This window comes from Balaenoptera ricei, chromosome X (assembly GCF_028023285.1).
Source record: "Balaenoptera ricei isolate mBalRic1 chromosome X, mBalRic1.hap2, whole genome shotgun sequence".
NCBI lineage: Eukaryota > Metazoa > Chordata > Mammalia > Artiodactyla > Balaenopteridae > Balaenoptera > Balaenoptera ricei.
The window spans coordinates 38,511,137-38,538,646 of record NC_082660.1 but is presented as its reverse complement, the minus strand read 5'-3'; the positions used below and the strand labels follow the sequence as shown (position 1 = coordinate 38,538,646).

Sequence of the window (27,510 nt, the reverse complement as noted above, 5' to 3'; positions counted from 1 at the left end):
ACTTTGTTATACAGCAGAAACTAACACACCATTGTAAAGCAATTATACTCCAATAAAGATCTTAAAAAAATAAATTAAATAAAATACCCTTTTCCAAAGGTTGGGTGACGATGGGGGGGGGGGGGAAGAAATTGTGGTACCTCCCTGCCATGGAATACTACCCAAGAATAAAAAGGATTAAACTATTGATATATGCAACAACCTGGATGAATCTCCAGAGAATTATGCTGAGTCAAAAAAGCCAGTCCCCAAAGGTTACATATTGTATTGTTTCATTTATATAGCATCCTTGAAATGACAAATTTATAGAAATGGAGAACAGGTTAGTAGTTGCCAGGGGTTAGGAGGGGGAAGGGCAGGAGGGAAATTATTGCAGTTATAAAAAGGCAACATGAAGGATCCTTGTGGTGATGGAAATATTCTGTAGCTTGACTATATCAATGTCAATATCCTGGTTATGATATATGACAGTTTTACAAGATGTTACCATTGGGGGAACCTGGGTGAAGGTTACATGAGCTCTTTCTGTACTATTTCTTACAACTGCATGTTAATCTACAATTATCTCAAAATAAAAAGTCAAATTTTTAAAAAGTTAGCTACAGTAATTCCCATGTGGATAACCACTTGATGTGTGTCTTAAGCCCCAGATTTTTAACGTAATTAAATACTGCAAAAAGCAGTTGCTTATATAGCAGCTTTTTTTTTGTCCATTGTAGAAACCTTGGAACATATGGACAAAAACAGAATGAACTATAAATAGGAAAATAAACATAACTACTATTACCTTTTCGGTATTTTTCATTCTGTTGGGGTTTTTTTCTGAATTTGTAAATATATTTTTTTCACTTATAATTGGGGATATATAGTTTATGAGGTTTTGCATTCTGCCTTCTTGAATTTTCTATCATGCAGATTTCTCTGTCTTTAAAATTCTTCAAAAACAATTTTCATGTGGCTATATATTCCATTATATGGATGTTCTATAATTTATGTAATCATTCCCTAATTATTAGATATTTATCCATTTTATATGATAGATATCCTTACACATAAAGCTTTTTCTACATTTCCTATTTTTTCCTTAATGTAGGTTTTTGTAAATGGAATTACTGAATCAAAGTGCATGAGCATTTTTAAGGCTCTTTGATATAAATTACCAGATTGCTTTCTGGAAAAGTGGTACTAATTTACATTCTCACCAATAAGTGCATGTGAATGGATGAGGTCCAAGACCAAAAGTAACTAGAAACAGCATAGAGTTCCAGAACAGAAAGATTCAAAATTTTTATCTTTATGTAAAGCAGTTTCTCTACTTCAGCACTATTGACGTTTTGGGCTACATAATTCATTCTTGTTGGGGAGCCATCTTGGGCATTGGAGGATGTTTAATAGCATCCCAGGCCTCTACCCACTAGATGACAGTAGCACAACCTATCTCCTCACTCCGACCACCACCACAGTTGTGACAACCAAAAGTGTCTCCAGACATTGCCAAATGTCCCCCTGAGGGGCAAAATTGCTTCTGGTTGAAAACTATGAATCTAAGAGTTACATGTGCAGCGAGGCACTTATTGTTAGAATGTCCCTGACACTGTGTACACTAAACGTTCTGAAGCGTAGCCTCTCAGGGTGCTTTTCTTTCTCTGAAGTGTGTATGTGCATGTTGTCTGCAAAGTAAAATTGGCTAATCATTTCTTTAAGGCTAAGTGACTTTGTTACTACTCAGTGTGTATTTCTCCCTGCTGCTACCTCTCTGGATTCCTGGTTATTAGAGGAAATTTAAAGAAAGTGACCACACTGCCCTGCAAAAATGATTTCCCCTAGTATCTAATATGGTATTTGAAAGTGTCAGTCAGTATACCTACCCTTTGTCTTTGTCCTCTGAATAAAAAGGGGCCCAATAGACTAAGAACAACTTGGTTCCCTTGACTTTGTATGTAAAGGAAGGAGAAAGAGTGGAGTGGGATTTTTGTTAACTTAAGTTTGAGCCTTAAAAATCCTAAGAAGCCTATTTTACACAGCAGGAGCTCCCAGTTGAAGGTTTGTCCCTCAGATCTACAGCCAACTTTGCCTTCCGTTCTTGATGGAATGCACCTGTGTGAAATGGCCACCTATGTTACTTCTGTAATATTTCAAAACATCATGGGGTCATTGGAACCCACACTCTGTTTCTGATGTATTGATATAACGTTCTGCACCCAGATCTTCTAGTAGCTCAGTTATAGTTGATGAATTTCCTTAATTCAAGTAAGACAAGATTCAATTTACTTTGAAAAATGAGGAACACACAAATACATTGTTAAGAACATAAACTCACTGCAAATACTCTATCCTTAAGTGATAGGAAACGCATTTAAGTCTATTTTTCAGTAAAGACCTGAACCTTTGAAATTCTGTCTGTTAGCCCACAGTTCTGAGGTGTAACATTTAGCTTATGAAGGTTAGTTTGACATTGACTTTCTCTACTGGCTGTTTCTGTTTGTTCCCCTTAGGAGCAGTCTCACAGGTGCTGGACAGCCTGGAAGAAATTCATGCACTTACAGACTGCAGTGAAAAGGACTTAGATTTCCTACACAGTGTTTTCCAGGATCAGCATCTTCACACACTACTAGATGTAAGTCTTTCTTTTTATTAATTTTTTTGGGTAAATTGAATATTTACCATACCGTTTTACTTTACATGAATATCCAAATGTCCATCATAACAGTCCTTTTTCAGTTGCCTTGAGTCTGTGAGAAATGTGGGAAGTCATCCATCGTAGATTCATAACTGAAATATAGTATCTTATATATGGTACAGATGCAGTATAGCCTAACAAGTCACAGTGGAAAAAGTTATATATTTTATATATGTGTTTGTATTAGAAGAATCCATTGATCTTAGCTGTGATTACCTTTTATTGCTTTTAAACATTGTTTTCAAACATTGCACCTCAAACATGAATATAGGAGAAAGAAAAGTAAGATATTGTGCAATGGACTGTATTCACATACACATTTCATACTTAACGTTGCTGGTTTTCATAAACTCAGTGTCTTCTCCTTAAAACATAAGAATATATTCCATCATTAAATATGACAGGCTCCACTGACAGATACAAGGAAAAGTCAGGAGCTGACAGTTCACATCTGCCTTCATTTCAGTCACATTTTAAGTAAAATACCTTTCTTATAGAACTTGCTTAACTTCAGCAGTGAAAACTTTCTTAGCGTACATATTAGTCTACTAGTACATATAAGTCTTTTTACAAGAAAAATCTTCCCTTAATAAGAGAATTATTTTGCTTTGGGATGTCTAGAACTTTTTGGTGCTCACTCTGATTAATCAACCATATGACACGGATTAAACTAAAGCAAAATTTCCCAGAATGTATTCTACAGAGCATTGCTCTGGGAGGTAGTGGTGGGTCTTGCCATTCGAGAGCAGGGAGTAGATCTTAAATTTATTGGTTAAATTATTTATTGACTATATAAGTTTGGAAAATGCTGCATTCTTTATTCCTTTTATACGAATTCACAATGGGTGTTAGTATATAGCAGCTCTAAGATGTCCTATAGCAAAGAAACCTGATTAACTCTAATAGCATTTCTCAAACTAATTTGGGCAGAGAACTTTTATTCACAATCCTGTCGAATTGGTAAGGACCAGTTTGGGAAAAGCTAAGCTAAGAGTGTCACAGTATGTTTCAACTTCACACTGAGTGCAGTCATAGGTATCTAACAGTTGCTTCTATCCATAGATTTGGTCAAATCAAATTAATTATTATTTTTTAATTAGTTAGGCTTTTTAAATAGTGTGTGTATTAATTCAGGACTAACTGCTACAGCATGCAATCCTAAAATTTGAGTGGCTTACCGGAATAGAAGTTTATTTCTTTCTCACATCACAGTCCAATGCAGGTAGATGAGGAGGGGAGGAGCAGGAAGAGTCTCTTCCACAGAGGCATTCAGGGATCCAGGCTTCTTCCACTTTGTGATTCTGCCGCCTCTCAAGGTTTTGGAATCTTCCACTGCATCCTTTGCACCCAGCCAGCAGATGAGAAAAAATGGAGAATTTTGCAGGGTCAAGGTTGGAAGTGGCCTGTATTACAGTTGTCCATATTCCATTGACAAGTACTAGTTACATGCTTACCTAGATGCAAGAGAACTGGGAAATAGTTTTAAAATGTACTAAGTGAAATAAGCCAGATAGAGAAAGACAAATACTGCATGGTATCAGTTATGTGCGTAATCTTAAAAAAAAGTCAAGCTCATAGAAACAAAGTGGAATGATGGTTGCCCAGGCTGGGAGGTGGGGGAAATTGGGGAGAAGTTGGTAAAAGGGTACAGACTTTCAGTTATAAGATAAATAAGGTCAGAGGATCTAATGTATAGCGTGGTGACTATAGTTAACATCGCATTTTATAATTGAAATTTGCTAAGAGAATAGAACTTAAGTATTCTCATCAAAAAAAGATAAATATGTGAAGTTATGGATGTGCTAATTAACTTGATTGTGAGAATCCTTTCACAATGTATACATTTATCAAATCATCATGTTGTATACTTTAAATATATTACAATTGTATTTGTCAATTATACTTCAGTAAAGATAAAAAATGTGCTCAGGAAGATAAGGAAATGGGTTTTCTCTTTAGTGTAATTTGTCCTGAGTAATTTGAGGACGTTTCAGATTAAGTTTATTTCAGGTAACTTGTTACTTTCCTTGGACACCAAAAAGCCCTTGAAATTCGTTCTGTTTTGTGGATAGCTCCTAGCCTTCCATTTTCTCCTCCTTCGTTGTCATCATTATTATTGTTAATGTGTTATTTGAATTAGAGTTTGACCTCTTTTCATTGGCTATTTAAATATCTACTCTTCTTTATCATTGTTTCATATGATGCAGAAAGGTTTTTTTTGTTTTTTGTTTTTGTTTGTTTTTTTGGCCGCACCACAGCACGGCATGCGGGAGTTCCCCAACCAGGGTTCGAACCTGCGCCCTCTGCAGTGGAAGTGCGTAGTCTTAACCACTGGACTGCCAGGGAAGTCCCAGATGCAGAAAGTTTTGACAATTGTGAATTTTCTGCAGAAGTCACAGCCTTTACTAGAACTAGTAAGTGGGATATATGAAAGAAGCTGCAGCAGAGCATGGAGATTTGGTTTATTTCAGTGCAGTCAGTGGTTGTTGTCATTGCTAAGATTTACTGGCCTTTAGATCAAGGACTTTTTGTCATTTAAAGGCTAAGAGTAGCCCAAATTAGTTTTCAAAGTTGTGTTTTTCTTACTTAATGTAACAAGGTATCTGAGCATACCAAGCTTGAGACTGCAGGGGAAATGCAAGAACATTGCTAGTTTCTACAAGGAGGGGCAGATATTCAGACACAGACTGGACTTCGGAACTGAGCCAGGCTGCCAGACCTCACTGAAAATAATTATTTTGAATAACTGCTGCATTCTTGGGTAGACATTGTTACAACTTCAGAAGAGATTCATAGATTTTAGTGAGGAAGAACATGTTTAAAAGTTCCTTTGGATTTTTATTAATTATATTTATATTCCTTTGTAATTTTTATTAATTACACTTAAAGAAGTGTCTGTAGTATCAGTATGTGCCCTGCCAATGCATCTCGATTTGAAAAGGAGTTGGTGGGCTGAAAATGAGTTGTGCCCAATAAAAAGACACCGTGTTTACAGAATTTTGCAGACAAGCACTACATGTGAAGCCCAGAACTCTCCTGAAATGACTGACTATAAGGCTGACCCTGGGCAGTGTTGGGATGCGTTTGGTTCTGAAGATCCAAACTGAGCCATCCTTCAATGAAAGCTTAATCGTCATGAATGAGATAATGCCCTCATGATCTACAGCCCTTAAATATGTCTCCGTAAGCTCTTGTTTCAGAGTTAACAGGCTACATTTCAATAATGTGATCAGTGAAGTGTTCAAATGGCTGCCACGTAGAGAAACCTAACTATTAAAAAAATGTTTCGGGCTTCCCTGGTGGCGCAGTGGTTGAGAATCTGCCTGCTAATGCAGGGGACACGGGTTCGAGCCCTGGTCTGGGAAGATCCCACATGCCGCGGAGCAACTAGGCCCGTGAGCCACAACTACTGAGCCTGCGCGTCTGGAGCCTGTGCCCCGCAACGGGAGGGGCCGCGATAGTGAGAGGCCTGCGCACCGCGATGAGGAGTGGCCCCCGCTTGCCGCAACTAGAGAAAGCCCTAGCACAGAAACGAAGACCCAACATAGCAATCAATCAATCAATCAATCTTTAAAAAAAAATGTTTCAATACTTCAGTACTTATGGTATGCATAAAAAAAAAGGATCATGACCAACACTTGAGAAGAAGCTTTTCAAACTTTGACCATTCATTCTTCTTTCTTCTAGTGTTCCATATCCCATGCTTGGATTTGGATTGTATTGTTTTACAGAATCATTGTTGGTTCCTTTTCAAGAATTCCAAGTAGTGACACCTAGTGGCCTAGTTTTGTGGACCGTGGCTTGATTGCTACTTAATCCCACTGAGCCATTTCATGAAATATCTTTATTATATTTAAATAATTCCTATTAATTCAATAACACTAAAAATCGTTAAGTTTGCAGCCATCATTTTTCAGCTGACAAAAAGAAACAAGATTAAGTTCCTGGGGAAGATAAAAGATTATGTAGTACTTTATTTTTTCTAGTCATGCCTTTAAAATAGTAACAAGCTCAGAATTCAAAGAAACGTTATTAGAATTGGTTTGGAGGAAACAAAACGTCTGTCACATTGAAAGAATTTACATTAAAACAAAAGGAGAAATACTGTGGTTCCACTGAGGGAGGAAATGCTTTCTGATTTGAATTCTAGTAAAACACATCTAGTATAATCTGTAGTTAGAAATAGTTCTAGAATGTCTAAATATTTTCTATTCAACCAGTTCTACCTGGCACACATATGCTGCTTCTCATTTTGTGGGGCGAAATAAAGAGGCTTGAGGAAGAAGTGTGCTTGGTCCAGCTTGTTCCAATATGTCTACTTTCAAAAATTAAAAGCAGTGGTACAGTGATGGTCTGTATATGAAATATATAGCTCAATTTTAATAAAATACAATTTGGAGTGTGTTTACTGAAGCTGCCACAAACGGGGTGGCTTAAGATAACAAATTATTCTCTTACAGTTCTGGAGGCTAGAAGTCTTAAATCAGGTGTCAGCAGAGCCATGCTCCCTCCAAGTCTCCAGGGAAGAATCCTTCCTTGCCTCTTCCAGCTCTGGTAGTTGCCTGCAATCCTTGGTGTTCTTTGGCTTCATTACTCCAGTCTCTGACTCCATCTTCACATGGCGTTCTCCTCTGTATGTGTGTGATTCTATTCATTCAATATGTCTTCAGTCATTGGATTTAGGACCCACTCTAATCCAGTATGACCTCATCTTAATCAATTACATCTGCAAAGACCTGATTTCCAAATAAGGTCACATTCTGAGATTCCGGATCGACATGAATTTTGAGGGGACAATATTCAGCCCAGTACAGCATGGAAAACTAATTTTGCCCAGAATTGATTTTTCAAGTATGAGCGCAGATTACAAAAATCAAATCTAAAATAATGAAATGTTACCCTGTCGTTCATTAATTAGGCTTTCTTGGGAATTGGTGTTAAAGTGTAATTATGTCTTTTACTAATATTTTGAATCAGTTTTGGAACTTCTGTGTGATAACGTTGGATGGTGAGATGATAGAGGTGTTTTTGATGGGCTGAAAAATCAAGAGTTTTTTTCCAGATAAAAAGTATTTTGCAAATGTTATTTGGTGGTGATTCTCAGTCTTATTAAGTTTTTGTAGAAATTTTCCTATTACAGAATTAATGTTTATTTTGTAGGTCAACAATGTTACAAAACATTGTTAAATTACACATTTATTTCTCTCTGCCAAACTTTGACAACTAAGTTTTAAACATTCACCCACCATCTGTCATACCTCTGAGCAGCTGTTAGCATTTGTTACAGACTGCTGTTTCCATGGTAAATGTGATGCCCCACTTAATTAAGATCATTTTTCTGAGAAGTCCTAAAAAATAATCGGTGATTAGATTAATAAAGCAAAAACTAACTGCAATAGCAACTTAATTTAGCAGTTTTTATATTAATTTATAAGCAATTTTTATAATAGAATAATATTTTAAAATATTGCATTAGAAATAAATTGATGTCCTTAATCCTCCATATTTTATATTATTGACATCTTTATTATGACTTTTCTGCTTTTTAGGGAGAGTTAGAGAGTTTTTCTATCTGACTTGGAGTTAACACTGGAAAACTACAACTCTTGATTTACTATTTTGCTTTTTTTAAGATGATATTAAATTAGTAGTCATATTTGGGAATAGCTTATTTTTAGAACTCAGAAGCTTCCTAAAAGGGAAAAAATGAAACTTCTGCAATAATTTGATGTTTTTGAGCAATTTGGGGTCTGAGAAGTAAGCTGATACAGTGTTAAGTTTGGATGTTTAAATAGGTTACCAGTCAGGAAATGCCAAAGCTAAGTTACCCATGAATTTGTAGTCTGGTCGATTTGCACTTATATGTCTGGAATAATAAGGCCTATTTGAGGACCTTCAGAGGCTGAGCTACTGGTACCTTCTCAGGGTCCCATGTAGTCTTTTTTTTTTTTTTTTTTTTTTGAGGCTGGAAAAGATAGGAGTATTTTAATAGCATTTTCCATTAATAGTGGGTATTCTTTTTTGTCACTACACCAAACCTTGTAGCATGGTAGTTTCTTAAAGGTTATTTCCAATGTGGAATCTGAAACCATATCAATAAGCCTTTTGTACTCTGGTACATTAACATCCAGTATCTTGAATGGTATATAACATTGTATTTCTGTTTTCCAAATATTTGACAATGAGCGTATGTTACTTTTATGGGGGATGGTGCTGATTACATTTTGAAATTTATATACAGTACAGTTCACTCTCTGGTGTACAGTTCTATGAGTGTTTACAAATGCATAAGAGTCATGTTACTGTTACCCCAATCAAGATACAAAACACATCTATCACCTACACCCCCTTTCCACAATTCCCTTGTGCTACTTCTTTCAGTTGCACTTTTTTAAAAAAAAATTTATTTATTTATTTATTTATTTTTGGCTGCATTGGGTCTTCATTGCTGTGCACAGGCTTCCTCTAGTTACGGCGAGCAGGGGCTACGCTTTGTTGCAGTTCGTGGGATTCTCACTGCGGTGGCTTCTCTTGCCACGGAGCAAAGGCTCTAGGTGCGCGGGCTCAGTAGTTGTGGCTCGCAGGCTCAGTAGTTGTGGAGCGCAGGCTTAGTTGCTCCACGACATGTGGAATCTTCTCGGACCAGGGCTTGAACCCGTGTCCCCTGCATTGGCAGGCGGATTCTTAACCACTGGGCCACCAGGGAAGTCCTCAGTTGTACTTTTAAAATAAGTTCATTCAAAAGGCTAACCTCACATCATATGCTGAGTCCTACCACTTTTGCTTATGAAGTGTCATGTTTTCCATCCATGGCATTATCTTCCATCTGGGACCCACCCCTCACCTCCTTACGGAATATGCTGCCATTCTCAGAGATGTGCAGAATGAAACTTTGTAATATATGTGTTTCTTTGCATAGCTAGGAGTGGGTAGGTACTTGATCTGTGAATATAAAATTAAATTCTAAGAACAACTCCCCCCACAAACAACTCTGAAGAAAAATTCTAACATATCCGTTGGAACTTCATCAGAAGAGAAATTTTAGATCTGAGGATTTGAGAAAGAAAATTAAGTCATATCTTCAACTCAATTACTTTCTTTTTTTTTAACATCTTTATTGGAGTATAATTGCTTTACAATGGTGTGTTAGTTTCTGCTTTATAACAAAGTGAATCAGTTATACATATACATATGTTCCCATATCTCTTCCCTCTTGCATCTCCCTCCCTCCCACCCTCCCTATCCCACCCCTCTAGGTGGTCACAAAGCACCGAGCTGATCTCCCTGTGCTATGTGGCTGCTTCCCACTAGCTATCTATTTTACGTTTGGTAGTGTATATATGTCCATGCCAGTCTCTCACTTTGTCACAGCTTACCCTTCCCCCTCCCCATATGCTCAAGTCCATTCTCTAGTAGGTCTGTGTCTTTATTCCCATCTTGCCCCTAGGTTCTTCATGACCATTTTTTTTTCTTAGATTCCATATATATGGGTTAGCATACGGTATTTGTTTTTCTCTTTCTGACTTACTTCACTCTGTATGACAGACTCTAGGTCCATCCACCTCACTACAAATAACTCAATTTCGTTTCTTTTTATGGATGAGTAATATTCCATTGTATATATGTGCCACATCTCCTTTATCCATTCGTCTGTTGATGGACACTTAGGTTGCTTCCATGTCCTGCCTATTGTAAATAGAGCTGCAGTGAACATTTTGGTACATGACTCTTTTTGAATTATGGTTTCCTCAGGGTATATGCCCAGTAGTGGGATTGCTGGGTCGTATGGTAGTTCTATTTTTAGTTTTTTAAGGAACCTCCATACTGTTCTCCATAGTGGCTGTATCAATTTACATTCCCACCAGCAGTGCAAGAGGGTTCCCTTTTCTCCACACCCTCTCCAGCATTTATTGTTTGTAGATTTTTTGATGATGGCCATTCTGACCGGTGTGAGATGATATCTCATTGTAGTTTTGATTTGCATTTCTCTAACGATTAATGATGTTGAGCATTCTTTCATGTGTTTGTTGGCAATCTGTATATCATCTTTGGAGAAATGTCTATTTAGGTCTTCTGCCCATTTTTGGATTGGGTTGTTTGTTTTTTTGATATTGAGCTACATGGGCTGCTTGTAAATTTTGGAGATGAATCCTTTGTCAGTTGCTTCATTTGCAAATATTTTCTTCCATTCTGAGGGTTGTCTTTTGGTCTTGTTTATGGTTTCCTTTGCTGTGCAAAAGCTGTGAAGTTTCCTTAGGTCCCATTTGTTTATTTTTGTTTTTATTTCCATTTCTCTAGGAGGTGGGTCAAAAAGGATCTTGCTGTGATTTATGTCATAGAGTGTTCTGCCTATGTTTTCCTCTAAGAGTTTGATAGTGTCTGGCCTTACACTTAGGTCTTTAATCCATTTGGAGTTTATTTTTGTGCATGGTGTCAGGGAGTGTTCTAATTTCATACTTTTACATGTACCTGTCCAGTTTTCCCAGCACCACTTATTGAAGAGGCTGTCTTTTCTCCACTGTATATTCTTGCCTCCTTGATCAAAACTAAGGTGACCATATGTGCATGGGTTTATCTCTGGGCTTTCTATCCTGTTCCATTGATCTGTATTTCTGTTTTTGTGCCAGTACCATACTGTCTTGATTACTGTAGCTTTGTAGTATAGTCTGAAGTCAGGGAGCCTGATTCCTCCAGCTCTGTTTTTCTTTCTCAAGATTGCTTTGGCTATTCGGGGTCTTGTGTGTTTCCATACAAATTGTGAAATTTTTTGTTCTAGTTCTGTGAAAAATGCCAGTGGTAGTTTGGTAGGGATTGCATTGAATCTGTAGATTGCTTTGGGTAGTATAGTCATTTTCACAATGTTGATTCTTCCAATCCAAGAACATGGTATATCTCTCCATCTATTTGTATCATCTTTAATTTCTTTCATCAGTTTCGTATAATTTTCTGCATACAGATCTTTTGTCTCCTTAGGTAGGTTTATTCCTAGATATTTTATTCTTTTTGTTGCAGTGGTAAATGAGAGTGTTTGTTTTCTTAATTTCACTTTCAGATTTTTCATCATTAGTGTATAGGAATGCAAGAGATTTCTGTGCATTAATTTTGTATCCTGCTACTTTACCAAATTCATTGATTAGCTCTAGTAGTTTTCTGGTAGCATCTTTAGGATTCTCTATGTATAGTATCATGTCATCTGCAAACAGTGACAGCTTTACTTCTTCTTTTCCAACTTGGATTCCTTTTATTTCTTTTTCTTCTCTGATTGCTGTGGCTAAAACTTCCAAAACCATGTTGAATAATAGTGGTGAGAGTGTGCAACCTTGTCTTGTTCCTGATCTTAGTAGAAATGGTTTCAGTTTTTCACCATTGAGGATGATGTTGGCTGTGGGTTTGTTATATATGGCCTTTATTATGTTGAGGAAAGTTCCCTCTGTGCCTACTTTCTGGAGGGTTTTTATCATAAATGGGTGTTGAATTTTGTCAAAAGCTTTCTCTGCATCTGTTGACCATGTAGTCTTAAAGAGTGAACTTCAGCAAATATGAAACCATCTGGGTAGTAGGGCAGTGGTGGTGGCCTTTGTGCTACCTGCCTCCTGGGGCTGGAGATTGAAGTACCCTGAAGCTTGCTTTGGATATGGGGGTCTCTCATTCCAGTGTTTCTAACTGGATGGGCAAAACTCCCATGTCTGTTTCCATCAGAGTATCAAAGTATTAGTGTCAATAGGAAAGTATCACATGAATCAAAATTCCTGAAATAGAGCTAGAAATATTATATGTCCTAAATATTTTCAAAGTAGTTTTTCTCCATTCTTAATGTAAATATCAATAAACTTAAAGGGAAAAAAAAGCTACTAAGAATATGGTCATTTGTTACTCAGCAATAGAAAACTAATGTAACTAGAAACAAAGCAAGGATTGTCCACTATTACCACTTCTATTCAACATTGTTATGGAGGTTCTGGCCAGTGCAGTAAAGCAAGAAAAAGAAATTCAAGGCATGCAGATTGGAAAAGAAGAAGTAAAACCATATTCTCACAGAGATATAGTCTTGCATGTAAAAAATCCTAAGGAAACTACAAAAAAATCTGCTAGAACTAATAGGCAAGTTTAGCAAGATTGCAGGATACAAGATCAACATACAAAAATTAACTGTACTTTTATATATAAGCAACGAATAATGTGAAAATAAAATTTTAAAAATATTCACAATACCATTGAAAAGGATAAAGTACTTAGTTAATTAAACAAAAGAAGTATAGGACTCATACATTGAAAACTACAGCTGTTGCTGAAAGAAAGTAAGGAAGATCTAAATAAATGGAGAGAGATAAAATGTTGGATTGGAGGATTCAATATTGTTAAGATGGAAGTTTTCTTCATATTGAGCTATAGATTCAATGCAGTCCTTATCAGCATCCCAGCAGAATTTTTTTTAACAGAAGTTGACAATCTGATCCTACAATTTATATGGAAATGCCATAAACAATTTTGTAAAAAGAACAAAGCTAGAGAACTGACTTCAAAGCTTGTTATAAAGCTACAGTAATGAAAATAGTATGGTATTGGTGTAAGGATAGACATAAGGATCATAGCATTCAGAAATAAACCCTCATTCATGTCCAGCTGATTTTCAACAAAGGTGCCAGGGCAATTCAGTGGGGAGGGGATAGTGCCTTTTTTAAACGTGGTGCAGGAACAATTGGTTATCCATATGCAAAGAAATAAACTTAGACCCTTACCTCACACCATTACACAAAGATTTCCACAAGATGGAAATTGTAAGCTTAAAACTATAAAATTTTTAGAAGAAAATATAAGGAGTAAATCTTCATTACCTTGGGTTAAGCAAAGCGTTCTAAGATGCAACACAAGAGAGCGCTTGAGGGTGAAGAAAATATTCTAAAACTGGATTGAGATGATGGTTGTACAGCTGTATGAATTTACTGAAAGTCATCAAACTGGACACTTACAATGTGCAGACTGTACAGTTTATAAATGATAGTAAAGCTTTTAAAAGTTAAAAAATGAGAAGTATTTTTATTTTAAAAAATCTATTTTACCCTTTTTGCATTATTTTAAGGTAAAGCACTGTTGGAAGTTCCTTCCATGTGCTATGGGTTATAGTATACTGTGGATCATCCCAAAATATCATTTGTATGACACTATGACAGCCGTTTCCAGTGTCTCCTAGCATTGTCCCTGTGTCCTAACACCAATCTAGCAAAGCCAAGCTGCCTACTCTCTGCAGTGCCCAAAGCCCACTGAAGGGATCATCCCAGTAGATTTCACAGCATCATTACACTGATTTCCCCATCTCAACATTTAGCTTTATTGCTAAGAATTTACCTTTAAAATTTAACATTTTAAAGTTCATTGACTTTAAAATGCTAAATTTGTTTTTCTCTCCCAAGAACTGTTTTATTAGCCAATGTGTGGTTGTGACTTGTGAAAGAAGTCCAAATTGTCTTTTTTTTGTTTAAAAACATTATGAATTACATAATTGTACGTATTTTTCAGTAAGGGAGGGGGCACCTTTGCAAAGCAACATGTTTTAGTTTATTCTTTTAGTTCATTTCTTCTATATTCAAATGCATAGTCATTTCCCCAAATTCACACCTTCATGGCAGATTTTATGTGACATAATTTCTACTTTTTTGGTCTCTTTACTGTGGTAAAATATACATAACATAAAATATACCACTTTAAGCATTTTTAAGTGTACCGTTTGGTGGAATTAAGTACATTCACGTTGTTGTGCTACCATTACCACCATCCATCTCCAGAACTTTTTTCAGCTTCCCCAACTGAAACTGCACCCACTAAACAGCAACTCACCATTTCCTCCTCTCCTTAGCCCCTGGCAGCCACCATTCTACTTTCTGTCTCAAGGAATTTGACAACTGTAGGTTCCTCATATAAGTGGGATCATACCTTATTTGTTCTTTTGTGACTAGCTTATTTCACCTAACATAATGTCCTCAAAGGTTCATCCATGTTGTGGTATGTATCAGAATTTCCTTCCTTTTAAAAACTGAAAAATAGGGGCTTCCCTGGTGGCGCAGTGGTTGAGAATCTGCCTGCTAATGCAGGGGACATGGGTTCGAGCCCTGGTCTGGGAAGATCCCACATGCCACAGAGTGGCTGGGCCCGTGAGCCACAATTACTGAGCCTGCGCGTCTGGAGCCTGTGCCCCGCAACGGGAGGGGCCGCGATAGTGAAAGGCCCGCGCACCGCGATGAAGAGCGGTCCCCGCACCGCGATGAAGAGTGGCCCCCGCTTGCCGCAACTGGAGAAAGCCCTCGCACGAACCGAAGACCCAACACAGCCAAAATAAATAAATAAATAAATAAATAAATAAATAAAGTAGCTATAAAAAAAAAAAAAAAAAAAAAAAACTGAAAAATAATCCATCTTATGTATGTACCACATTTTGTTTATCCATTCATCCAATATCAGTGTTTTATGGTAGACAGTTATATACTAGGAAAAGCCAAATTCTCCAAATAAAACTATCCAATAGTAGGGAATTCAGCCTTAGTTTCATCCCCAGGCAATTGCTCTATCTGGTCTCCTTTCACAAAGATGTTATACATCTTTGTGAAAGGAATGTGTGGTTTTCACTGAAACTATTATTAACTTCAGCAGTCCCTCTCATTCCCTTATTTGTTCAGGTGGATTACTTCTTAAAACAGTGATTGGAGTTTACTCTAAAATACCAAGAATCAGCTTCTCCCCAATACCAGTGTTTCCCACTGAGTGCCCTTCTCTTTTTATAGCACCATAGTCAACTTTACCGGAAGGCAGAGGAATGTTCAAAAAGCCTTCCAAGTGCAGCAAGCTCTGATTCTTCTTCATGCTATTCTCAAGGAAAGGGGGGGCTCCCCGCAGAAAGGAATGTGATATGCTCAGTTGAAGAATGTTCGATGGGGTTGGCTTGCAGCATTCACATCCAAGAACATAGTTGCCTTCTTCTCTTTGTGGTCCTTCAAACATTATTTCATAAAACCACTTCTGCCAAACTGTCTTTTTTGTTCTCTTTTAACTTCCCACAACAGAAATTCATTTTTGCTACTGCTACTTGTACAAATGCTTGGTGTTTATTTATACAAAATAATTCATACCCTAAGTCAAAACTTATTGAATTGCCTCAGTAATTGCATATCATACGACACACCTAATGTAAATGTTTTCTTTTAAAGCGGCAAATTAATAATAGGATATTCATTTACTGTAAATATTATTTAACTATTAATGTAGATGCTTCAGAAGAGCACCTTAAGAAATGAGGTTTTAACACTTTTTAAAATTTTTAGTGGTTTTTTTAAATGGAAAAGAAATTTATATCATAGTGACATTTCTCACATTTGGGCAAACTCTTAGATCTAGTATTCAAATGTGCCCTATTTCATAAGATTTAATTAAAAGCAAAATAAAGCTTGCCTGTATCATCTAACTGGTTGTTTTTCCTCATCCTTTCTTTTGCTTGCTCAAGAATAGGCATTATGATTTGTTTCTTACAAGGCTTCATTTTAGAGTTATTTGCCAACTGAAAAAGGCCTAGAGAACAGTCAAGTCAGGTCATCTGAGGCCAGTGTTTGAGTTTCTCAGAAAGAGCTGCCAACTGAGCAGAAATCCACCACAGTGGCCTATGTTGTTAGGCCACCGACAGTCTTTTTAGATTGAACTAGGAGGTCAAGCAGGTCTTAATTTCTTGGATTCAAAAATAAATCCCTGTAAGAGCTATGTTCTAATGGGATTGAAACAAAAGCAGCTCTGTACACAGAGAAGTAAAACCTAAACCAAACAGAGGCCTCCTTAGGGTTACTTTTGCTGTCAAGATCCAACGTATTTTGCAACCCTTTCAGGAAATCTTAAAATGGCCCGGATATACTGATTTTTAATTTCCTATTTGCCGTCAGAAGAAAACTTTCATAATGGATTTAGGTAGAGTAGTATATTACTAGGCCAGCTGAGCCCCTTCTTAAGACTTGAAAGGATATATACCCCATCATGATTTTCGAAAACTTGATCTAAGCTAGCATTTCACTGCTATACTCTTAGGTTAAAGCTTTCCTGGGACATCTAACCCAACGGCTTCCAGCAACATTCTTATTGGCCATTAAGTACAGTATACAGTCCATCGGATATCCATTTCTAACTCGCGTTACCCTGTATGAACTGGGCCATAGTATTGGTAGCAGCCCTGAACCTTTTTCTCTAGGAAAAATTGAAATTCCAAGTTGGGACTCCTGCTACTTTATTACCATCACTAGATTTGTGGATTTGATACACTTCTTTTTTAGGTGAGAAACAAATTTAGTTTAAGATTTATAAAATTTAGCTACTTCCACGTTTTCTGAACTTTTAGAGGGAAAGTTAGCACATAGTACAAATTGTGAAGGATAATGTACAAATAATGAAAGTACACTCTTCAAATGAATGGAGTACATTATCTCCATTCAGATGGAGAGCCATCTGCATGACTAATGTTTGAGTGCTTTCTTCAATTATTTTAATTGAATTGATTTTTAGAAATTTTACAGAATATAAATTTTTAGGCAAAACAATTTTTAGCACTGATAGAATAGGCATTTTTTATCCTGTAAGAGAATAATGCCCTAGGTGATTTAATTTCTTTTTCTAAATCATAATATCCCAATGGTGCATAATCGTTCTTAGATTTGTAAGATGGACAGGTTATATAAGTTCTTCCCAAAGTATAATTGTAGTTCCTTAAATATTTAAAAATGCCATTTTAAATTTTGTAGTGTGTTTCTTTGACACTTAATGTTTCCCATCACACAATCTTTAAACCACTGTTAAATATACTTGCTCTTTTCCAAGTTTGGAGTATGTCATTCTTTTTAATTGAAGTATAGTTGCCATATAATATGTTATAGGTATACAATTAGTGATTCACAATTTTTAAAGGTTATACTCCATAGTTATTATAAAGTACTGCCTATATTCCCTGTGTTGTACAATATATCCTTGTAGCTTATTTTAAACCTAATAATTTGTACCTCTTAATCATCTTCCCCTATATTGCCCCTCCCCCCCTTCCCTCTCCCCACTGGTAATCACCAGTTTGTCCTCTATATCTGTGTGTCTATTTCTTTTTTGTTATATTCACTAGTTTGTTTTACTTTTTATTTTATTTTTTAAATTTTATTTATTTATTTTTGGCTGCATCGGGTCTTTGTTGCTGCCTGCGGGCTTTCTCTAGTTGCGGCGAGCGTGGGCTACTCTTTGTTGCGGTGCGCAGGCTTCTCATTGCGGTGGCTTCTCTTGTTGTGGAGCAGGGGCTCTAGGCGTGCAGGCTTCAGTAGTTGTGGCTCGCAGGCTCTAGAGCACAGGCTCAGTAGTTGTGGCGCACGGGCTTAGTTGCTCCTCAGCATGTGGGATCTTCCCAGACCAGGGCTCGAACCCATGTCTCTTGCATTTGCAGGCGGATTCTTAACCACTGCGCCACCTGGCAAGCCCGTTTTATTTTTTAGATTCCACCTATAGGTGATATCATACAGTATTTGTCTTTCTCTGACTTATTTCACTTAGCATAATGCCCTCCAATTCCATCCATGTTGCTGCTATGAATATTGGGGTGCATGTAGCTTTTCCAATTAGTGTTTTTGTTTTTTTTAGATATATACCCAGGAATGGAATTGCTGGGTCATATCATATGGTAGTTGTATTTTTAGTTTTTTGAGAAACCGCCATACTGTTTTCCACAGTGGCTGCACCAATTTACATCCCCACCAATGGTATATGAGGGTTCCCTTTTCTCCACATCCTCGCCAACACTTGTTATTTCTTATCTTTTTGATGACAGCCATTCTGACAGGTGTGAGGTGATACCTCATTGTGGTTTTTATTTGCATTTCCCTGATGATTAGTGATTCTGAGTATCTTTTCGTGTGCCCATTGGTCATCTGCATTTCCTCTTTGGAAAAATGAAATGTCTATTCAGTTCTTCTGCCCATTTTTTAATTGAGTTGTGTTTTTGTTTGTTTGTTTGTTTGCTTTAGATGTTGAATTGTGTGAGCTATTTATAAATGTTGGATATTAGCCCCTTATCAGTCATATCATTTGCAAATATTTTATCCCATCCAGTAGGTTGTCTTTTCGTTTTGTGACTATGTCATGTTTAATGACACTAAAGATTGTTGAAAGGGCATTTCCATATTTTTAACCTAAAGACAGTAAGTTTATATATAAACTTGAGCAGGAAAGATAGATTTTTAGATCTCAGAAGATTTTCTCTGATCTCTAACTTCAGAAAACTGGCTCCAGTGCAGTAGTTGAATATCAGTTCCTTATATTTTAGTATTAAATCACCTTTCCCTAACATTTTTCCAGATTTCAAATGTATTTTTTAAACTACAATTGGATATCAATAGCTGATCTGCTGGGTTCACTGAAAAGATGTGACACTGGAACTTTGTTCCTAATCACCCAGCTTCTTCAGAGCAACTGTAAGGAAATTCTTAATACGATAGTCTGTTTCCAGAGCGAGTCATTTCAATTCCCATTATTGTTGTGGAATATAAACTTGTGAACACTGTTATTATCTTTTACTAGGATCACAGACACATTTCATTACATACTTTGCAGCTAAATATTTGACTCTTGAAAACTTTAATTCTTTTCCAGCAGGGAGCTTCTTTGGTATCTTTGATTTAGGTGGTAAGATGATAGTTGCTAATATACTTCTGTGTTCCCAGCAACTCTACAAACCCATTCATTATTTGGCTCATGTCTGTAGCCTAGTTGCAAAAGTTATAATCTTTCTCAACTAAGTACATTCTGGTCCTTAGATTTGGTTTTCTCTGTGCTAGAAAGTTAGTGGGACACATAACCCAGTGATAGTCAATTTTATAGTTTCTCCACCAACCACTCCATTTTAAATGTTGATATCGCTAAGTGCTGCATATAAACTATGAGCAAAACAAAGATTTCTATTTGAGGATAAAAATCAGAAGAAAGTGAGGTACCATGGAGTATGGTAAAAAAAAAAAAAAAAGAAACTTGATTTAGTGTTTTGAATGTAAATAAAAAATGACATTAACTTGTTAACTTATGCTTGAAAGTACAATCTCAGGAGAGTTCAGTTTAATATTACCACCAACTTTATTCTGCTTTATTTAAAACAACCCATCCCAAGTATAGAATGTGGCCTTTTAACAGAACTGTGCTTTTCTACTCCTTAAGACAGAAAGATGAAGCATGTCCATGTAGCCGTGTGGGGTCATATCTGACCCAGTGCCAGAGACTGGCAGTGAGCAGGCCTGTCTGTGAGTGAGACAGCGTGAAAGAGTCTGTTCCCCTTGCAGCTGTTCACATTTCCTCGTTTTGCCTTGGGCTCTGTGTGTGTGTGTGTGTTTTAATAAAAAGTGCTGAACTTGGGTAACTATAATTTCATTAGAAAGAGAAAACAAACAGTAATACAGTCATTCTTGTTTTCTCTCTAGGAATAATTTATTAACAGTCTTCCCTCCCTCTGCCTCACCCTCTACACCTCAGCTTTACAAATACACTTGAAATCTTCAGATGGCAGGAAAGCAAACAACAAACGGAAATATATTTTGTCATTTCAGTTTGCCTTGAATTTGAGCTTCTAGACCAAGTGTTGGCAACTACAGCTGTCAGGTCAAATCCAGCCAGCTACTTGCTTTTGTAAATAAAGTTTTATTGGAACCCAGCCATGCCCATTCATTTATGGACTATTAATGGCTGCCTTCACATACATAGCAAGGTTGAGTGGTCGTGACAGAGTCCATATGGCCCACAAAGCCTGAAATGTTTATCATCTGGCCAGGCAAGGATTAGGATTCTAACATTCTTTAATAGGGCAAGGCTTGTAGTTGATTGCCTCATGTCTTTCAAATCACATTTAGGGACTTCCCTGGTGGCACAGTGGTTAAGAATCCGCCTGCGGATGCAGGGGACACGGGTTCGAGCCCTGGTCCGGGAGGATCCCACATGCCGCGGAGCAACTAAGCCCGTGCGCCGCAACTACTGAACCTGCGCTCTAGAGCCAGTGAGCCACAACTACTGAGCCTGCGCTCTAGAGCCCGCGAGCCACAATTACTGAGCCCACGTACCACAACTACTATAGCCCGCGTGCCATGACTTCTGAAGACCGCATGCCTAGAGCCCGTGCTCCGCAACAAGAGAAGCCACTGCAGTGAGAAGGCCGCACACCGCAACAGAGTAGCCCCCGCTCGCCACAACTAGAGAAAAGCCCACGCACAGCAATGAAGACCCAACGCAGCCAAAAATAAATTACTTAATTAATTAATTTTTTTTAAAATCACATTTAGTTACTTTTTTTCCCTACAGCCTATAAATGGCATTTTCTATAGTTCTTTTCCCGAATATTTGCTGAAGGTGTCTCCCTGGCATGAGACCATGTTACTGAATTCTAATACAAGCCAAGGCACTCTGGTATGAGAGAAAGGACAGCACGCGTCAGGAAGCCAGTCTAGTCCCTGCTACTCTGGCTGTAGGACCCTGAGTGCATCCCTTCATGTCACTGGTCATCAGCTCTCTCCTTCTCAAAGTGGAGGAATTGAATCATGTTGATATCTAAGATCTCTTTTACCTTGAAAATTTTTTGAAGTCAGACTTGAAACATAGCAAAAAAAGAATTAAATGTGGTCAAACTGTATTTCTTAATTTTTTTTTTTATAAAAGCCAACTTCTTAAATTTATTTATTTATTTATTTATTTTTGGCTGTGTTGGGTCTTCGTTTCTGTGCGAGGGCTCTCTCCAGTTGCAGCAAGCGGGGGCCACTCTTCATCACTGTGCACGGGCCTCTCACTGTCGCGGCCTCTCTTGCTGCGGAGCACAGGCTCCAGACGCACAGGCTCAGTAGTTGCGGCTCACGGGCCCAATTGCTCCGCAGCATGTGGGATCCTCCCGGACCAGGGTTCAAACCCGCGACCCGTGCATCGGCAGGCAGACTCTCAACCACTGCGCCACCAGGGAAGCCCCCTGTATTTCTTAATTTTGAGGGAAAGTTTTTAATTGTGCAAGCAGGACAGAAGATACTGTGATACCTGGTTCCTAAAGAAACAAGGTAAAATAAGTATTCCTACTCTGTTTATTTTTATATTACTCTGATTTTTAAAAAAATTATCTACAGTTCCTGTGCACCAGTTAAATACTCATTTATTTTTTTAAGAAACATTTATTAAACATCTACTGTGTACTCAGCCTCATGCTACATGCTGTTACTGAATGTCAAAGGACTCAAGAGTCTGATCATGGAAAAGAGAAAGAACCACTTAAACAGCATGTTCTGTACTCGTGTCCCTCAGGCAGCCAGTGCCCTCTTGGCTGTTAATGCCCGGGGTGTGGCAGGTATCCAGATGTTGTCTCTGTCCTGGGTTGCTTCTGCATCATCATGTACTCTGCAGCTGGCCTCAGCAGCACTCTCAGCTCCTGCCTTCAGCTGTGACCCCACAGCCACTCCTGGGTCCCCTTGCTCTGTGCAGACAACCCTCTTGGTCAGGGTTCTGCCAAGATGGCTCCAGCCAGATTACATTCTGAGGCAGCTCCTTGACTCATGGGAAACACACAGTCTTGCCATAAAATACACTCCTAGTGTGGGCTGCCCTGCTGTTGGCCTCCCACCCTGCCATCAACCAGGAAAGAGGCTCTTTTCACTTGAGACCCCAAACACCACATGTCAAGCCACTCTGAAGACTCTCACACAGCGCTCTTCTGGGTGCACCAAGATGGACCTTGTAAATTGCTGCAACTCAGGAAGCATCCCTGCAGAGCATGAGATAGTGAGCTCTCCTTGCTGGCACCTCTAGTTTGTGTACATGGGTCTTTTGGAGCATCTACCATCCTTCACTTTGCATGAGGGAAGAAGCAACTCCCTTTCCTTTCCTCCCCAACAGGAAGGAGAAGGGAAAATCAAATGCTTCCTTGCCTCAGTCCTTTAGCTTCCACAGATTCCAAGCATCTGTCACTATAGGCAGAATAGGGTGCTAGGATGAGCATGGAAGGACCATTTTAGCTACCTTTCAGCAAGCCCTGGAAGGATGGTCTGGCAGCTTCCTAGCAGACCACTTACTTCCTATTGGCCTTAGCTCTGGGCTTTAGCTGAAAGTCCAAGACAGCAGGCCAAGTCCCAAAGCCACATCATTCTAAGAATTCTTTGTATATGATAGAAGGGGGACAGGCAATAAAGGGTGATAAAGGAAGAGAAACTGCAGCCTTCCTTTGTTCTCAAAACTCAACCACCTCTCACTTGCCTCCAGACCTTGGGAAAACTCCACCTGAATTTGAACTTTGAGTCCTGAATAGCATCTCCTAGGCAGCGTAGAATATGAAGATGACCCATAAGAATGAGAAGCTGAAAAGCTGCATACTCCTGACGACTGTTTTAAAACAATGTAATGTTACATTGCATTCAAACTTTTCTCTGTTGATGACTTTTTATTTACGTACTTTGCCATATCTCTCAAACAGTTTGTATTTGTTATGGGTATCCCTAAAATATTTTGAATCCCTAAGGCAAAGATAGAGTCACAGAAATAGGGGGCAGGGGAATGAAGGTTGGCATGTCATGCATACACATCCAGATAGTCCCCAACTTGGGACTGCTCGCTGAGATATTTCCTAGTTGATATTGCTGGGGACCAAAGTACTCTCAGGTCCTCAGGGGGATCAAGCTGGCATATGTTCCTGGGCCTTTGGTTATACATGTCTTTGGAATTTGTGACTTCTTTGAGCATAGCAACTATCATCTTTTTCCTCTCCATAACCCCAGTGAATAGAACCCACTGCCTAGTACATGGTAGGACCTCAGTAAATATTAGATGGATAGATGGATCAACAAGGGGTCACTTCTTCCCACTGATGGTGAAAGTAAGCCCCTTCCCTGTCCCTTCCTGCCTCAGTTCTTAATTACTCTTTTGGTTAATGAGCAGGCAGTTGAAATTCACCATCTATTCTTAACCACATGGACACCACCCACTCCATCCAATGCCTGCCTTGACTGCTCCAGTCCTGCGCTTTCCTAGGAGTTGGAGGGGCAGAGCCCAGTGTCCCCACCTCAAGCAGAAGGTCCCTTCATTTAATTCCTTCCTACTGTATCTGCCTTTCATATTAAGCATCTCACCTCCCCCTCATCCCACCACTAGTTCCACTGAACTTTGGGTGAATGTGTGATTAATTGGATCAGGCAAAACCAAAGGAGCAGGGGGAAATTTGGTCTGAGCACTTTCCTTGGATCAGGGCCTTATCTGCATGCCACCTGTGAAGTTGTTGTAAAGCTAGAACATTGGTTCTCACTTTGCTACTCTCTGCCTTAGTTTCCTCATCTGTAAAGTGGGAGTAGTAGGGATATCAACATTACAAGGTTGTCTGAGGTTAAATGAAGGAATATATATTAAGAACTCTGACTAGTAACTAGCATCTACTAAGTGCTCAATAAAAGTAACAATTATCATTGTTGTTAGCATTTGTACTACTACAACTATTCTCAAAAGTTAGCACTGGGCATAAGATTTACAAATATCTAAGGAGTTTATTAAAGCACAGATTTCTGGATCCCCATTTCAAATTCTGATTCAGTAGATCTGCAGTGGGGCCCAGAAATCTGTACGTTTAAGTAACTACTCCAGCTGATTCTGCTACAAGTCCTCAAGAAACCACACTGATATAAGACCTAGGGAACCGTACTTGGCATCATAAGACCAAGCCAAAAATAAAAGGTCTCCAGTGATAGAGTGAGAGCAATTCTGGGAGCTTGGAATTTTTGTTGCTTTGTGAGTTAAAACTAATGTGCATTTATTAAATGTTTAAATAGAAACTAATCCTAATCATGGTTGAAAATTTTGAAAGTAGCATTAGTAATAGTCCTTGTTCAAGAAAAAGGCAAAACTTTTTGTGGTGAAATTAGGCATTATAAAGACATTATAAATGATAGTGCCGTAAACTTGTAAAGCCTTAAATTAAATTTGCTTTTTTTTCCCAAACAGCATTTAAGAGTTTTAAAAATCTTTTTAATTATCCATGTAGGTTTTTTATTTTGTTTGATTATTAATATTATGACATGTCAGGTGATGGCTATATCTATTTTTTAAGTGTTAGGTATTTTAAATGTGTTTTTTTAACTTATGATTCCTTATTTTGGGGGGATTGGGTTTTTTTCCCCTCCTACTTTTTATTGCATATGTACAGTGTTTCATTTATCTCTATAGACTAGTCTGGGAACCTACACTGCATATACCATTATTTCTATGGAAAAATATATTCGGTGGTTCCAAGTTTCAAAATTTACAATCTTTAGAGATGGAAGTCATTCAGAGGATGGAGACTGCCCATGTGTATTCTACAGGGATTTGAGCAAACTTTTATAAACAAGCCACATATCACTAGTTCCCCAAATGTTAATATAATATTTTAAATAGAGCATATTTTACTAGCCTACTTATACTATTTACTTAACCTCTAATTTAGTAGTACTTTCTTAATGCCGCCATTTTAAAATGGTCACTGCTCTATCTTCACATTGCTGTCATTAGGCTTTATTTATTTATCTGTCTGTCTGCCTATCAATCATTAGGAATCTTTGTGTATGGTGTGGCCCAAACATTTACAAGTCATAAAGCTTTATCCTGCATCAGTATAAACAAGTGTAACTGTAATCTGAAGAATATTATGGTATGTGACCTCTCCACTAGCACTGCTGTGCATAGTAGGGAAGGAAAAAAGAACAGAACCAAAACCAACCCCAAAAACCCCCCACTTATTTTAGAGAAGTTAGGAAATAGAAGTGGCCGTCTAGCCAAGACCATTTTAAACTTTTCACTTTTCAAAGCAGACTGCTGAATGAGATGTTTTGTCTGAAGTAAAAATTAATATTTTAATTGCACTTCTACACTACAGGGATTTTTCTCTAAAGAATTTTCTTCAGAAAGTTAAATTTTGGATCATTTAGATTTGCGGAGTTTTTAAAGTATAGATTCTTTTCGGTTTCTTCCCATACTCTGTGAATTTACAAATTAAAAAGGAAAAAGGTTTATGTCCTTGATTTCTTGCGGAAGGGTGCCAGCACTGATACTGTTAATGAACAGCCCTAGTAAAACAAGTATAAACCTTTCGCGAGAGCATTCCTTCCTAGAAGGAGTTGGGTTTGCCCTTTCCCAAGATTTAGATTTCTGTGAAAACTCCTTCAGACGTGTCTTGGCCAGAAAGCATTCTTTCATTTTACTCTGTATTCATCTTATTAAATGTTGCTTCTATCAGAGGGAAAAAATACTGTGATTACTGAAATATTGATGATTTTTAAAAAGATATGCGTAGCACTCATCCCAACAAGTTTCATTTGAATGAATAAGACATTAACAAGAAGATCCCACTAAAATCATCAGCCTGCCTTTTTAAGGGGAAAATATTGTTTAGTGAAATAATAAATATGAAGCTCTGAATTTTAGCAAAGAATTATGAATGTTGATTGGATTTTCTCCTTTGCTTTTAGCTATATGACAAAATTAACACAAAATCTTCACCGCAAATCAGGAATCCTCCGAGTGATGCAGTACAGAGAGCCAAAGAGGTAAGTGATATATATTTTGTAGATGTATTTGGGTGTCATATTTGGTATGAAAACGTTTCTGCTGCACAGTAAGAGGCAATTTCCTTGAAGTCACAGTTAGACCATTATACTCAGATTTAGTATTTCTAAGTTTATCACTGAGAATTTACATACACAGAAAAGAAAAAAAAAATCTCGGCAGCAACATTGCCTAGATTTCTAGTTCTGGTATGTAAACTTGAACATGTTAACATACCAATTTTACTTCTCTTTTTTAAAAAAAAGAAAAAGTTATTTTACCGCTCTTGGTGGAAATCGACATGCTATGAAAGTTTGAGTTGCTTTTTTAAGGTGGTAATTTTTGAAAGTTAATTGAATGTTTATAACAACTAAGTTCAGAGAGAAGTCATTTTTATAAATTACTGGTTAGTGTACATCTTTCACAAAATTTTAACTTTTTTTATTATAGAAACCACACTACAGAAAGTTTGGAAAGTAAAAAGTCATCTATAATCCCATCACCCTAACACAGTAATTTTCATTTTTGCATATCCTTTTTTTTAAAAAATAAATTTATTTATTTATTTTTAGCTGTGTTGGGTCTTCGTTTCTGTGCGAGGGCTTTCTCTAGTTGCGGCGAGCGGGGGCCACTCTTCATTGTGGTGCGCGAGCCTCTCACTATCACGGCCTCTCTTGTTGCGGAGCACAGGCTCCAGACGCGCAGGCTCAGTAGTTGTGGCTCACGGGCCCAGTTCCTCCGCGGCATGTGGGATCTTCCCAGACCAGGGCTCGAACCCGTGTCTCCTGCATTGGCAGGCAGATTCTCAACCACTGCGCCACCAGGGAAGCCCCCTGCATGTCCTTTTCTAATTACTATCCATTTGCATATAAATTTTTATGTAGTTACAATCAAAATATATCTTTCTTTTAACCTACCATAATATAATAAGCATTTTTCCATGTTTCTGCTAGGTCTTCGTAAATAAGTTCTAATGATGGCATAATTTTTCTCTGCTGTTACTAAATTATAATGAATTATAAATGCCTCCACTGTTAGATACCTTTTGGGGTTTTTTTTTTCACTTTTTGATGTCATAAAAGTCTTTATACAAATAAATATTTTCCTTTGAAAAAATATTTTTTTAATTTATTTATTCATTTATTTATTTTTGGCTGTGTTGGGTCTTCGTTGCTGTGCGGGCTTTCTCTAGTTGCAGTGAGCGGGGGCTACTCTTCGTTGCAGTGCGCGAGCTTCTCATTGCAGTGGCTTCTCTT

The 27,510-nt window shown here is 37.8% G+C and overlaps 1 protein-coding gene across 9 annotated transcripts in view; it reads left to right on the top strand.

Moving 5' to 3' along the window:
- CASK (calcium/calmodulin dependent serine protein kinase) overlaps positions 1 to 27,510 on the top strand; it is a 392,163-nt gene that overhangs the window by 296,151 nt on the left and 68,502 nt on the right. For all 9 annotated transcript variants that reach the window (XM_059909976.1, XM_059909981.1, XM_059909979.1 and 6 more), the window contains exons 11-12: positions 2,496 to 2,617; positions 26,179 to 26,256. In XM_059909976.1, coding sequence (XP_059765959.1) covers positions 2,496 to 2,617; positions 26,179 to 26,256 — 200 coding nt within the window. The remainder of the gene's footprint in view (positions 1 to 2,495; positions 2,618 to 26,178; positions 26,257 to 27,510) is intronic.